Here is a 12,401-nt window from a genome sequence, read left to right on the forward strand (position 1 = left end):
TACTTTTGTCCACACCTATATAAAAATATACGACATGGACAAAAGTATTGGGACATATGTTGGAGCAACCGTGCATTTAGCGTTAGTGACCCCAACTCATCCCAAATGTATTGGATGGAGCTCCACCACCATCCATCATCCATCATCCTCAATGCTGGGGGGGGGGGGGGGCTTAATACCCCTCTAGCCCACACCTGGCAGCATCTGCTTTGCACATCTGTCTCAATGAGCAATGGGTGCAACGCATAGCATGGACAGGGGTGTCCACAAACTTTTGGACACAGTATAGTAAATGCATATATAAATATATATGCATAAACAGGGTCATAACCTCATTCCTGGTGTTGCACAATCACGTTGAGCCCCCCCCCCCCCTCTCTCTCTCCCCCCCCCCCTCTGACATCATCATCAGCGCCATATTGAGGTCTTCTCCTCTTCCTCTTCTTCCTCCTCAGCTCTCTGAACCGCGGCCCTCGGCACTCCGCTTCCCCCTGGATTCATCAGCTCACCCCTCGCAGACATGGAGGTCGACACTCTTCTGGAGGCTCTGAAAGGTTCTGGCCTGTTTTCGGGTTCCTACGACGGACGGGAGCGAGCTGTGAGATTAGCGAGCTAGCGTGTTAGCGAGTTAGCTTAGCATGCTAAGCTAAGTGAGCTGGCTGCTTCAGTTGAGCGGGTTTGAGGCTGGTTCTGGTTTTGTGTGAGAGTAGCCGGGTTTGGGTCGGGGTTGTCGGGCTGTGGTCGTGTTTTAAACGACGAAGGGTTTGATATTCTGGTCCAGAAAGGGCGAGGATCTGTCCGGTAAGCTGCCCTGTAGCTGTGTAGCGGCTAGTAGCCATAGCCAGCCAGCGCAGCCGTGGAGCTAGCCAGCTAGCCAGTTAGCTCGGGAGCTAGCCAGCGCTACATGCCTCAAAAGCGAAGTAAAGTCTAACTAAATGTTACTGATTGTGCTTAATTTAACATATATAAAGTTAGTTAGTTGTGCTGTGCTGTTTTCTCGGAGTTACTGGGCTGTAATTGTTATTAAAACCCCGCCAGAGTTTCGTAGGGTCCTGGTGTTAGCTTAGCGCTAGCTAGCTAGATAGCTAATGCAGCCCCCGGTCATCAGCGTTTTCCTGTAAATTTAGAGCCAATTTATAATAGAAGTGATAATTAACAGACTATAAATAAACATAACCTTCTATTAATTAAGATTCCTCAGGTGGGCGACTTTTCTGGGTGTGTTTGGACTGAGAAACAGTCAAACTAGTAGCTGTAGCTAGCTAACCAAGCCAAAACTTTTCAGGAGCCTCAAAGTTTCAGTGTAGAAAAATAATATTTAGAGATCTGAACTTTAATAAATCATCCCCTCAGCTTCCTGACTCACTAAAGCTGTTCAGGCTGAGTGCAATCAAATCCTCACAGCAGTGTCCTATCACAAGCTAGCTAGTAGAAAGCCTCCTCTGTCCAGGAAAGACAGGTTTACTGATGCAGACATTGATTAACAGTCTTATGAATAATTAATTAATTAATAATAGTTTATTTATGGATTATTTATTAATGTTTTTCAGGTAGAAAAATAATATTTAAAGATCTAAACTTTACTATTAATCGTTTCCACCGCATCCGGTTTTAATTTGCTGATGCAGAAATTGATTAACAGTCTTATGAATAATTAAATAATAGAAATTCAGTTTATTTATGGATTATTTATTAAGATTCTTCAGGTAGGAAAGTTCTTCATTTAGAAATCTAAACTTTTACTATTAATCGTTTCCACAGCATCCTGACTCACTAAAGCTGTCGATGCTGAATGCAAGCAAATCCTCACAGCAATGCCCTATCAAAATCTAGTAGAAAGCCTCCACTGTCTAGGAAAGAAAGAAATTGATTAACAGTCTTATGAATAATTAAATAATAGAAATTCAGTATTTAGAATCAGAATCAGAATCTCTTTATTTCACTAAGTATGTTACACATACAAGGAATTTGTCTTGGTGAGAGCAACACGTATGACAAGTAACAAAAAACAGATTATTTACAGTCTTAAACTAAAGGAAAAATGACGCTAAACAATAAATAGGGTAGGGGATAAATTAAAAAAGTAAAAAGTACTAAAGGTAATAAAGAGCTGAAAATATATTTACAGAAAAGAACATCTGTACAGGTGTGCAAATAGTCATAGTGCAATTATTTTGCAATTAATAATTATGGATTATTTAGGATTTTTCAGGCAGGTGACTTCTTTATTTTTTTGATTGTTTAAACTGAGAAACTCCAGTAGGGTAATAAGGAGCCCCTAAAGTTTCAATGTAGAAAAATAATATTTAGAGATCTGAACTTTAATAAATCATCCCCTCAGCTTCCTGACTCACTAAAGCTGTCGATGCTGAATGCAATCAAATCCTCACAGCAGTGTCCTATCAAAATCTAGCTAGTAGAAAGCCTCCTCTGTCCAGGAAAGACAGGTTTGCTGATGCAGAAATTGATTAACAGTCTTATGAATAATTAATAATAGTTTATTTATGGATTATTTATTAATGTTTTTCAGGTAGAAAAATAACATTTAGAAATCTAAACTTTACTATTAATAATTTCCACAGCTTCCTGACCTCACTAATGCTGTTGATGCTGAATGCAAGCAAATCCTCACAGCAATGCCCTATCAAAATCTAGTAGAAAGCCTCCTCTGTCCAGGAAAGACAAAAAGCAGGATAAGCGGTTTTAATATGGTGTAGGTTTAAACTTGCTGATGCAGAAATTGATTAACAGTCTTATGTATAATTAAATAATAGAAATCCAGTTTATTTATGGATTATTTATTAAGATTCTTCAGGTAGGAAAGTTCTTCATTTAGAAATCTAAACTTTACTATTAATCATTTCCACAGCTTCCTGACTCACTAATGCTGTTGATGCTGAATGCAATCAAATCCTCACAGCAATGCCCTATCAAAATCTAGTAGAAAGCCTCCTCTGTCCAGGAAAGATGGCTGTTACTTTAACAGAAGCTCTTTTGATATGGTGTAGGTTTAAACTTGCTGATGCAGAAATTGATTAACAGTCTTATGTATAATTAAATAATAGAAACCCAGTTTATTTATGGATTATTTATTAAGGTTTTTCAGGTAGAAAAATAATTTAGAGATTTAAACTATAATAATAATCGTTTCCACAGCATCCTGAACTCACTAATCCTGTTGTTTTGGTGTTCATTTGCTGATTCAGTCATCGGTTAACACTTTCATATTAATGTATAATTTATAATAGAAATGAGAAAAGTATTAACTAAGTAAATGTTATTTTTCTACTTTAATATTTTAGTTTAGAGACTTTAAACGGTAAGAAATGGTTCCTTCAGCATCCTGACCTCACTAATGCTCTTGTTGCCAAATGCAATCAAACCATCACAGCAATGCCCTAGCGAAATCTAGGAGAAAGTACTATAATACCTTTTGATTTTAGAAAAAACAAAACAATGAATATGTAGGTGTCCCAATACTTTTGTCCATAAAGTGTATTTAATAAGCAAAGGATGGTTGATTGTGGTACTCAGTGCTACTGTCTCTCACTCTCAAATTCAGTTTATTTATGGTCTATTTATTAAGATTATGATTCTTCAGGTACGTGACTTTTTTTTTTGGTCTGAAAAAGTCAAACTGATGTAGGTTAAAACCTGTCAGTAGGGTCGTACAGAGCCCCTAAAGTATCGAGGTAAAAAAATTCTATTTAAAGATTCAATCAAACCATCACAGCAATGCCAGAGCAAAATCTAGTAGAACGTCTTCCCTGGACAGTAGAGACAGTTACTCCAATAAAAGCAGAGTCGACTCTCTATATATATATATATATATATATATATATATATATATATATATATATATATATATATATATATATATACACACACACACACACGTAATAATATAGTTGAATAGTATATTACACACATACACTCTCCATACTGCATGTACACCAGCTCTCCATATATTTATATTTTTGTATTATTATATTTATGTATTTTTAAGAGTGTGTATTAGGGGTGCGTTTAGAAAATCGACTTTTCGGTTCAAATCGTTCTTTATTTGTAAAATAAATTTTACGAATACGACGTCAGGATTTTACGAATAAAGAACAATTTGAACCGAAAAGTATTTGTAATTTATTTTTTATATAGATATAATTTGTTCAAACTTAATATAATTTTTTAGTAAAGTGGTAATAACTGTAATAATAAATATGGAAAATTATTGCACACATTAAATTGAATTTCAGTGAAATTATTATTTTTTATTGCGCATGGTAATATAGTACTCTTTTAGGTTATGTTACAGTTACATTGTGTAATATATTTTAAGTAACCACCCCTGAAATACTTGATTTCTTACAAATTGCAGTGGATTGAGTAAAATCCAGGTGTTATAATATAGTGCCTCACTGCCACTCAAACACTCTGCTCTTCCAGTAGAGCCAAAGTCAGCTTGAAATATCGGCCAAATGTCCTTAGTTTACAGTTTAAAACTCAATTTATTTATTACCTGAATAAAGTCTAGAACTTAAAGTCGTAAAAGGCTAATGCAACACCTTCACGGTCACACACAAACCCAGTATCTCCATTTTACAGGTTTTTTTTTTACTTTGACTTAATTTTAGTCTGTTTAGACTAGCTGAGGTTCTTCAGTAAACAGTAAAGCACTTTTGTAATTCTCTCTGGAGAAGAGTGTCTGCTAAATGACGTAAATGGAAATTAGATTATTATTTTATTTATTTTTTCATTTTTTTGGTCATGATGTTTATCATGGACGCTCCATGCAATAAAGTGTTCTCATGTTAAGTTGAATTTTAAAGATAAATGTTGTAAATTAAGGGGGAAGTGTGGCGGTTTTTCAGCGTACCATGCCTTTAAGCTGAGATGCTGTGTTAATGGCAGGAGAATAAAACGGTGTAAATAACGGTGTTTTTACTGTGTGCCCTCAGATTTTGAGAAGAAAGGGAAAAAAGAAGTCTCTCCGGTGCTGGACCAGTTTCTGTGCCATGTTGCGAAGACCGGCGAGACCATGTAAGTTGTGTGTAGAAGTCTTAACCTCTGCTGTAAACCTGTCCTGCAGTTCCTGTCCTGAACTAATGAGCTAATTAACCAGAATCAGCGTATCCTTCATTCTTTTCATGTTCGCTCGAGAATTAAAAAAAATTGGAAAATGAAATGATTTGTGACTTTGATATTTCTTTATGAATCTGGTGCGCATGTTTTTAAAAAAACAAAACAAAACAAAAAGTTTATTTTTCATAATTTCAGGCTAATAAACATCACAGGCTTAACTGTTCATAATTCATTTACTCAATTTGTATTTGCTTTTCGTTTAATTCTGTTTTGCTAGCCTTTGATCAATTGCAGAGATCGAAATGAAAAATTTCATTTCAAGACTTTCATCTTGTTCAGAGTATCTAAGTGCATTGCTGTCAAGGAAGACATGACAATCCAGCTATTGCAGTTTCCTTTAAAAACACAATACACTTGACAAAAGTATTGGGACACCTGGTAATTCATTGTTCTTCTGAAATCAAGGGTATTTAAAAGAGCTGATCCTGCTTTGGTTGGAGTAACTGTCTCTAACTGTCCAGGGAAGAAGGCTTTCCACTAGATTTTGGAGTTTGGAGCATTGCTGTGAGGATTTGATTGCATTTAAAAAGAGCTTTAGTGAGGTCAGGTTGTTGGATGATCATCACCCACCTCATCATCCCCAACTCCTCCCATCTAAAAGTATTTACAGTTCCATCACTGCCTCACAGCTCAATGCTGGGGGGTTTATACCTCTCTAGCCCACGCCTGGCATGATTAGGCAGCATGGCGCCAATAGCTTCATCATGTTTATCTGCTCCAGAGAGTCCTATTCTATTGGCAGTACTTCTCTACAGTCTCAGCAGTGGGCGCATTCTAAAGTAGCTGAATGCATTTGTTGGAAGGAGTGTCCACATATAACCATATAAATAGTGTTTAATTAATTTATTTATTTATGAACTGTGTGCTTGCGTCTCTACAGGGTATCGTGGTCACAGTTTAAAAGCTACTTCCTCTTCAAGCTGGAGAAGGTGATGGAGGACTTTCGAGCTTCAGCCCCAGAGCAGAGAGGACCTGCAAACCCCAACGTGGAGTCTGTTCCATTTGAAGAAATGAAGGAGAGGATACTGAAGATAGTCAACGGATACAACGGGTGATTAGAGCTCTAGTTATGAAGAGTGATGTGAGCTGAGTGTTGCGTGGGAGATCTGAGATATGGTGTAGTGGTAGCGGAAGGAGGTTTGGAGCCTCTTACCCCTGTGCAATTGCGCCATCTACTGACTGTTGCATGTGTGGGAGAAGGCAGTCGTTGGCCAGTCATGGAATTGCTGCCTGTCAGTGGGTTCATTTGATGTGGACGCTGGTTTGTTGGTTAGAAAATGTGACTGATTTGCCAAATGTGTCCCATCTGCTCTCCAGAATTCCTTTTACCATCCAGCGTTTGTGTGAGCTGCTCACAGACCCCAAGCGGAACTACACAGGAACTGAGAAGTTCCTCAGAGGGGTTGAGAAGGTAAGGTTGCACTCACTGGACTGAGGTTATTCAGGACATTGGACATTGAGCTAAAATAGACTTCCTAAAATTAGTGTGTACAGTCCATGCCTTCAAAATCTACCAACTACGATAACATTTGTCATTCCAAGCTAATTATTTATTTATTTTGGTTTGTTTATTTCCTGCACTATTATTTCCTTTGGTTGTCAAGTGTGTTTCCTTTGGTTGTCAAAATGTGGCTGCAGATAGACTAGCGGGGACTTTTTTTTTTTTTTTTTTTTTTTTTTTTTGCTTGTGGTGTTTCCTGTGCTGTGTATATTGAGTGTGATGTCTGTTCAGGTGATCTAACTTTTATAGAAATCCAAAAGTCTTGCACCGGCTCATCATGCACACTAAAATATAGGTGCTATAAGTAGTTCTTTAAGCAGCGCAGTAAAAGAACCATTTCTGATTCCATAACCAACCATTTTTACAAAATAAATGTATGTGAGGAACCTTCTAAAGGTTTAAAGAAGTGAACATAAGGTTCTGTTACTTCCCTTCTTTACAGATTGGGTCTTTACAAAACCTAAAATGGTCTTCTATAGCTTTACTTATTTATTATCTATATTAAATATATATCGATATTAAAAGTGCCAATTTTTAATGTCCCATGTAGACCCAAATCTCTTGATTTGCCACTGCATGATCTTGTTGCACACTTCTGCTCTGACATCTACGACTCCGTTAGTTTGCCATTGATGAGACCGTTCAAGATGAGGCTTCTTCTATATCTTGGAAAATTGACTTGGCTAAGACCTCGAGACCTCGTTTTGTAGGTGTGCGCCGATCAGCCGTGAAGGGAAGCCTTAATTAAAAGCCCTTCGAGCTTCAAGTACGGCTCGGCTCGACCCGCCATCCCTCAAAATCCGCGGAAGACAAGCGTCCAGGCTTTTTTCTGTCCTGGCACCAAAGTGGTGGAACGAGCTTCCCCTGGGTGTCCGAACGGCTGAGTGGGGGTCTACTCAGTGTTTGACAGGGTGTGTTAGTATGAGTCCAATATTGAACTAAATCAGTTTTATTGCTCCAACATTAAAGCTCTGCATTCTTCTTCTTCTCCTCCTCTTTCCCCAGAATGTGATGGTGGTCAGTTGTGTTTATCCCACTTCTGAGTAAGTGACACTCCTTAAATAATAACTTCTTCTTTTTTTCATTGGTTCACCTCTTGCGCTGTAGTAAATCTCTCTGATGACTAAAAGCATTTTTCTTACCTTTTTTTTTTTTTTCAGGAAAAATGGCTGCAGTGGTGTTAACAGAATGAATGGGGTCATGTTGCCGGGCAACACATCGATCTTCACTGAAAGGTAAGGCAAATTAGCCTAAGATCTGTTGCTCAATTTGTTGAGATTGCCTTTAGATACAGGTCTGAATATTGTAGGGAAAAGTGAGTCCAATCCTGCAACAGATCTGTCCTAAAAACAGCAGGCGCTCGCTGTGTGTGATGTGATGTTAGCTGTGTGATGTTTCTGCCTGTGGGAAAGTCGTGTGTTTTCAGTAGTTCGAACACGATGGCCTACTTTTAGACGCTCTTTTTTTTTTTTCACTGAAGCTCGTTTATGGCTTCGACGCACTGCACGACTTGTAACGGTGCATGTTTAAGTGCCTGTGGTTCGCAGAGGTCGATGACAGCAGGTTACACGACCATTCGAGGAAAAAACGCAGTCCGTCTGCTCTCGTTTTGTCTTGTTTTTTTTATTCCACAAAACATGGATGATAGAAGCGAGCAGCTACATTCGTTTGTGCACTGAAAAAAGACACAAAGAAAAGAATATGGATGAAGTAGTGGATTGGGATGCAAGGCCAGCAGGGATTGTCTGTTCCGCAGAGGGAGTTATAAATAAATCTTCAATTTAGCGATGAAAACGTAGGTATTATGGTTGAGTGTACGCCAATGTGTTCTGATAGAAACTATATTATGCCCCTGCAAAAAACACACACACACACACACGGATAGAGAGAGATAGATGTATGGTAAGACTGGATTTAGGGAGTCCTTTCGTTTCTTCCTCGGCTTGCGTTCTCATTGGCCGGAGCAGGACACCACACTCACTGCCAGTCATAACCTGGCCGTGACACTTTTTACACTACAGGATTTCAACATGCTGAAGGGTCTAGATATTGAACGTGCTAGATATATATATGTTTTTTTTTACTCAAGCGTTCAACAAGTCAGTCGGTCGCGTCTTTGAACAATTCACACATGGATCTAGAGCCACTTTCTGAGCTGATGGGTTTTTCTCGGTGACTTCCAAAACCTCGGTGAGCAGAAAATCAGGGCTAAAATCACGTAGTATGAACTTGGATGCTTAAGCTCATTTTAAGGTGCTGTGGCTGGTGCTGTGTTTAAAAAAATAAATAATTAAATGAATAATAAAAAATGAATTTAAAAAATAGATAGATAAAATACACACATATATACATACTGGTTTTGTATTGGTTGATTTAGTATGTAATAAAATGGTGACCGTGCCATTATGTCTCTTGTCTCTCAGGAAGGTGAATGGGCCAGGTACCCCCAGACCGTTGAACAGACCGAAACTCTCCTCATCTAGTTCACTGGCCACAAACGGCCTCCCAGACAGCACAGAAAACAAAGAGCCAAATACAACAGCCGGCCACAATAAGCTCATCAGGTATGCTTTACGGGCTCTGATCACTGAGGGCACCTTGATTACTAGAACACAGACTGTACGTGAAGGTTATTCTTTAAAAGATGTTTGTTTTGTGATTCTCCAGAAGATTTTTCATACTACAGATGGGTGAGCTGTTTTACGTGAAGGAGAATAGCTTCGTAATCACTGTCTGTATAAACTTGGTGAATTAAGCTACCTTTAAGGTGCCTAATATACACAGCTTATATATTCTTCACATAAAAGCCTTGCCGGTAAGATGTTGGAGCGCTGGAACTAATCATCCAGCATCATTACTCTAATGTTTTTGTGGCCCGAATGCAATCAAACCAGTTCAGCAGTGTTTCAACATCTAGTATAAAGGACTAGAGAGCGCTAGGTGTCAGGCGACTAGTGATTGTGTGTGTGTGTGTGTGTGTGTGTGTGTGTGTGTGTGTGTGTGTGTGTGTGTGTGTGTGTGTGTGTTCTGTAGCGACTCCTCTGTATCAGAATTGAGCTCGTCTCCGAGTGGGCCTGTAAAGAACAAACATGCAGATGAGGAAGAAGGCATGGAGGAAGATCAGCAAGAGGTGAAAAGGCTGAAGTTCAGTGAGGAAGAGGAGGGAGAAGATGGCGATGACGAGGCAGGCGCCGAGGTGCTTAGACCCGCACTGCCCGAAAGCGCGTCAGACGCACAAGGAACGGAGTCGCCGTCGTCCATGACCGAGGAGAAGGATGAAGGGTGCGAGGAGGAGAGCGAGGCTGCCTCTTCAACAGCAGGCGGTGACGACCAAGGTACATCTTTTTAAATACAGATGGGATTAAAATTACATGAGATGCTTGGTTGAGTTTTTTTTTCTTCCAGATGCTGCTCAGCTACTCTATTTTTATTTTAGTCCCATCCAGAATCCAGTTTCTGTGACTTTCCTGGCAGATGTTGGCTCACGTTGGCTGCTACTCACTGTATTGAGTCTCCCAGTGCACATATCTATAATAAACAGTTCCAATTCAAGGGAGAGAGTGAGGGTGGTGAAAAGTCTGCTGTAGACGTACATCAGGGGTGTCTAGAGACATGGGCTTTAGTCTGGCACAGTTTGTTGATCTCCGCGCTCAAATACACCTGATTTAACACAGCTGTTAGTTGAGCTAGAGGTCTCTGCTGGACTATATGCTCCTCCAGGAGCAGGATTGGACACCAGGTCCTGTAAGCCCTGTACAGATTTGATTAGTTTCTTTAAAAAAAAATTAAAAAGCACTTTATTAAGAATACCTACCTATTCTTTGCACTATCTATAATCAGTAAATCAGTAATTCAGTAATTTATCGTTTCAGTGATGCTAATTTTTCTTTCCGATTCGCTTGCTTCATCTCAGAGCCCTCCAGCACTCAGTCCAACTGCACGTCTGCGGACGACCAAGAAAGCTGCTCTGCTGAGAGGGAAGTGCCTAGCGGCTCTGACTCTTCGGCCGAGGAGCCCAGCGACATGGACCAGTCGGAGCAGCAAGCGCCAGCCTCCAGCCCTGAGCCGCGGGACGAGGAGGAGCCTAGCGAGCCAGTCAGCAGCAGCAGCAGCAGCAGCAGCAGCTGCTGTGACGACAGCGGCTCCAGCAGCAATGAGAGCAGTAGCGGCCCGGCCCCCAGCAGCAGTGCTGCAGACTCGCCCGCAGAGGGTGACGTGGAGTCTGGGGACTCGGAGAACACAGAGGAGCCGATGGAGCAGGACTGAGAGCTTCAGCAAAATCAGACTCCGTAGCGTAAACAGCAACCAGCGTGTCCTCATGTGTGGAGATTTGAGAAGACGAACACACTAATGAACACTATCGGGAGAAGCTTGTTAACTTGGAGGCCGCCGAAAGCAGCCACCACTTCTGACCTGCCACCATGAGCCTTCTGGTCCAGCGTCACCAACCTTCTCCAGCTTTCTTTCCCCTCCGAATGGACACACTATGCTGGTGTACATACGTGATTTTTAGTTTTGAATTGAAGGTTTTAAACTGGAAGGTTCTTTTTATATGCTCTTGGTTGCTCCGTTCAATGCAGTTGGTCTTCTAAGGCATGTCTCCTTCTGTCTGCTTTCAGTGTAACATAGCGAAGGGACGTCTCACTCTCGGTCCGTGTGCTCTGAACGAGCTTGGCTTCGTTGCGGTTTTTGTGGTTCACTTACATAGACCCAAACTCTCAGGCAGGGGAGCTCCTCTCTGCCTTGCTTATGCAGTTTCTCCAAAGACCCATCACTTAAGTAGTGTTCGAAGAGAAGACCCAGGCAAATGCAAGCCATAGTTATCAGTCCATGTTCTGTTTTATTCCTCCATGTAGTTTTGGGTGCGAAGGTTGGTTTCTTATCTGGCGAACATTGCGCAAACAGACGCAACACCTATTCTGTCTGTCTATCTTCCTTTCCTTTTATAATCTCTCGCTGTTACAACCCGGCCACACCGTGGGCTCTACTGAAGGAGAGTTTAATATAAAAGGTACCTTAATGGAAAAATTTCTGACTTCTTTTGGTTCACAATAATTTATATGAACATTTCAATGAATCGTTCTATTTTTGAGAAGACGCTTTTGTTCGTTTCAGCAGCCAGTTACTGACGACTGGTCAGATGAGCTAAGTGTGTGTGTTTTGCGTGTGAAAGTGTGAATGAGACAAGGTAAGAACGCAAGAGAGAGAGAGGCCCATGTCTACACCGTAGTCTCCCTAATAACAGCTGGCTGCCTCCACTGCGGCCGTACCGTTTTGATATTTAGAATTTTTAAATTTCTGTAGAGTTTTGTAGAGCATTATGTGTTCACTGCTTTTTGTGAATCCATATTATTGTAAGATCTCTCTGTGTAAAACTGAATGCGTGTGCTTTCAATGCAGTATTCAGGTGAAGCAATAAATGTTCTGGTTTTAAATGTGAAAAAGACCCTTTTTTAAAATTAGTTTTGGTTAAATATTCATTTGGACAAAATTGGTAGTCTTGATGTTTGTGGCTTTTGCGGATCATATTTGGACATGGGGAGGAAAATGGAATAAGCCTCCTAACGTACCATGTAACTACAGCCACAGCTTTTAAATTGTAGACTAAGGCCGAGTTTATATTACCAAGCTCAAGAGACTCATAAACTGTACTATAGTGAAAGTATGGTACTGTATCCCAATCTAACTCAATTAAAGAGCTGAAACTGTACTATAGTGAAAGTATGGTACTGTACCCCAATCTAACTCAATTAAAGAGCTG

At 40.2% G+C, this 12,401-nt stretch overlaps 1 protein-coding gene across 1 annotated transcript; it reads left to right on the plus strand.

Moving 5' to 3' along the window:
- Positions 1 to 416: 416 nt before the first annotated feature.
- ppp4r2b (protein phosphatase 4, regulatory subunit 2b) lies at positions 417 to 12,084 on the plus strand. The gene is made up of 9 exons (XM_072684912.1): positions 417 to 554; positions 4,956 to 5,037; positions 6,020 to 6,190; positions 6,457 to 6,550; positions 7,646 to 7,683; positions 7,801 to 7,875; positions 9,064 to 9,204; positions 9,674 to 9,975; positions 10,554 to 12,084. The coding sequence occupies exons 1-9, from the start codon at positions 521 to 523 to the stop codon at positions 10,904 to 10,906; spliced, it is 1,290 nt and encodes a 429-aa protein (XP_072541013.1). The 5' UTR covers positions 417 to 520; the 3' UTR covers positions 10,907 to 12,084.
- Positions 12,085 to 12,401: the final 317 nt, after the last annotated feature.

Source organism: Salminus brasiliensis, chromosome 7 (assembly GCF_030463535.1).
Source record: "Salminus brasiliensis chromosome 7, fSalBra1.hap2, whole genome shotgun sequence".
Classification (NCBI taxonomy): domain Eukaryota; kingdom Metazoa; phylum Chordata; class Actinopteri; order Characiformes; family Bryconidae; genus Salminus; species Salminus brasiliensis.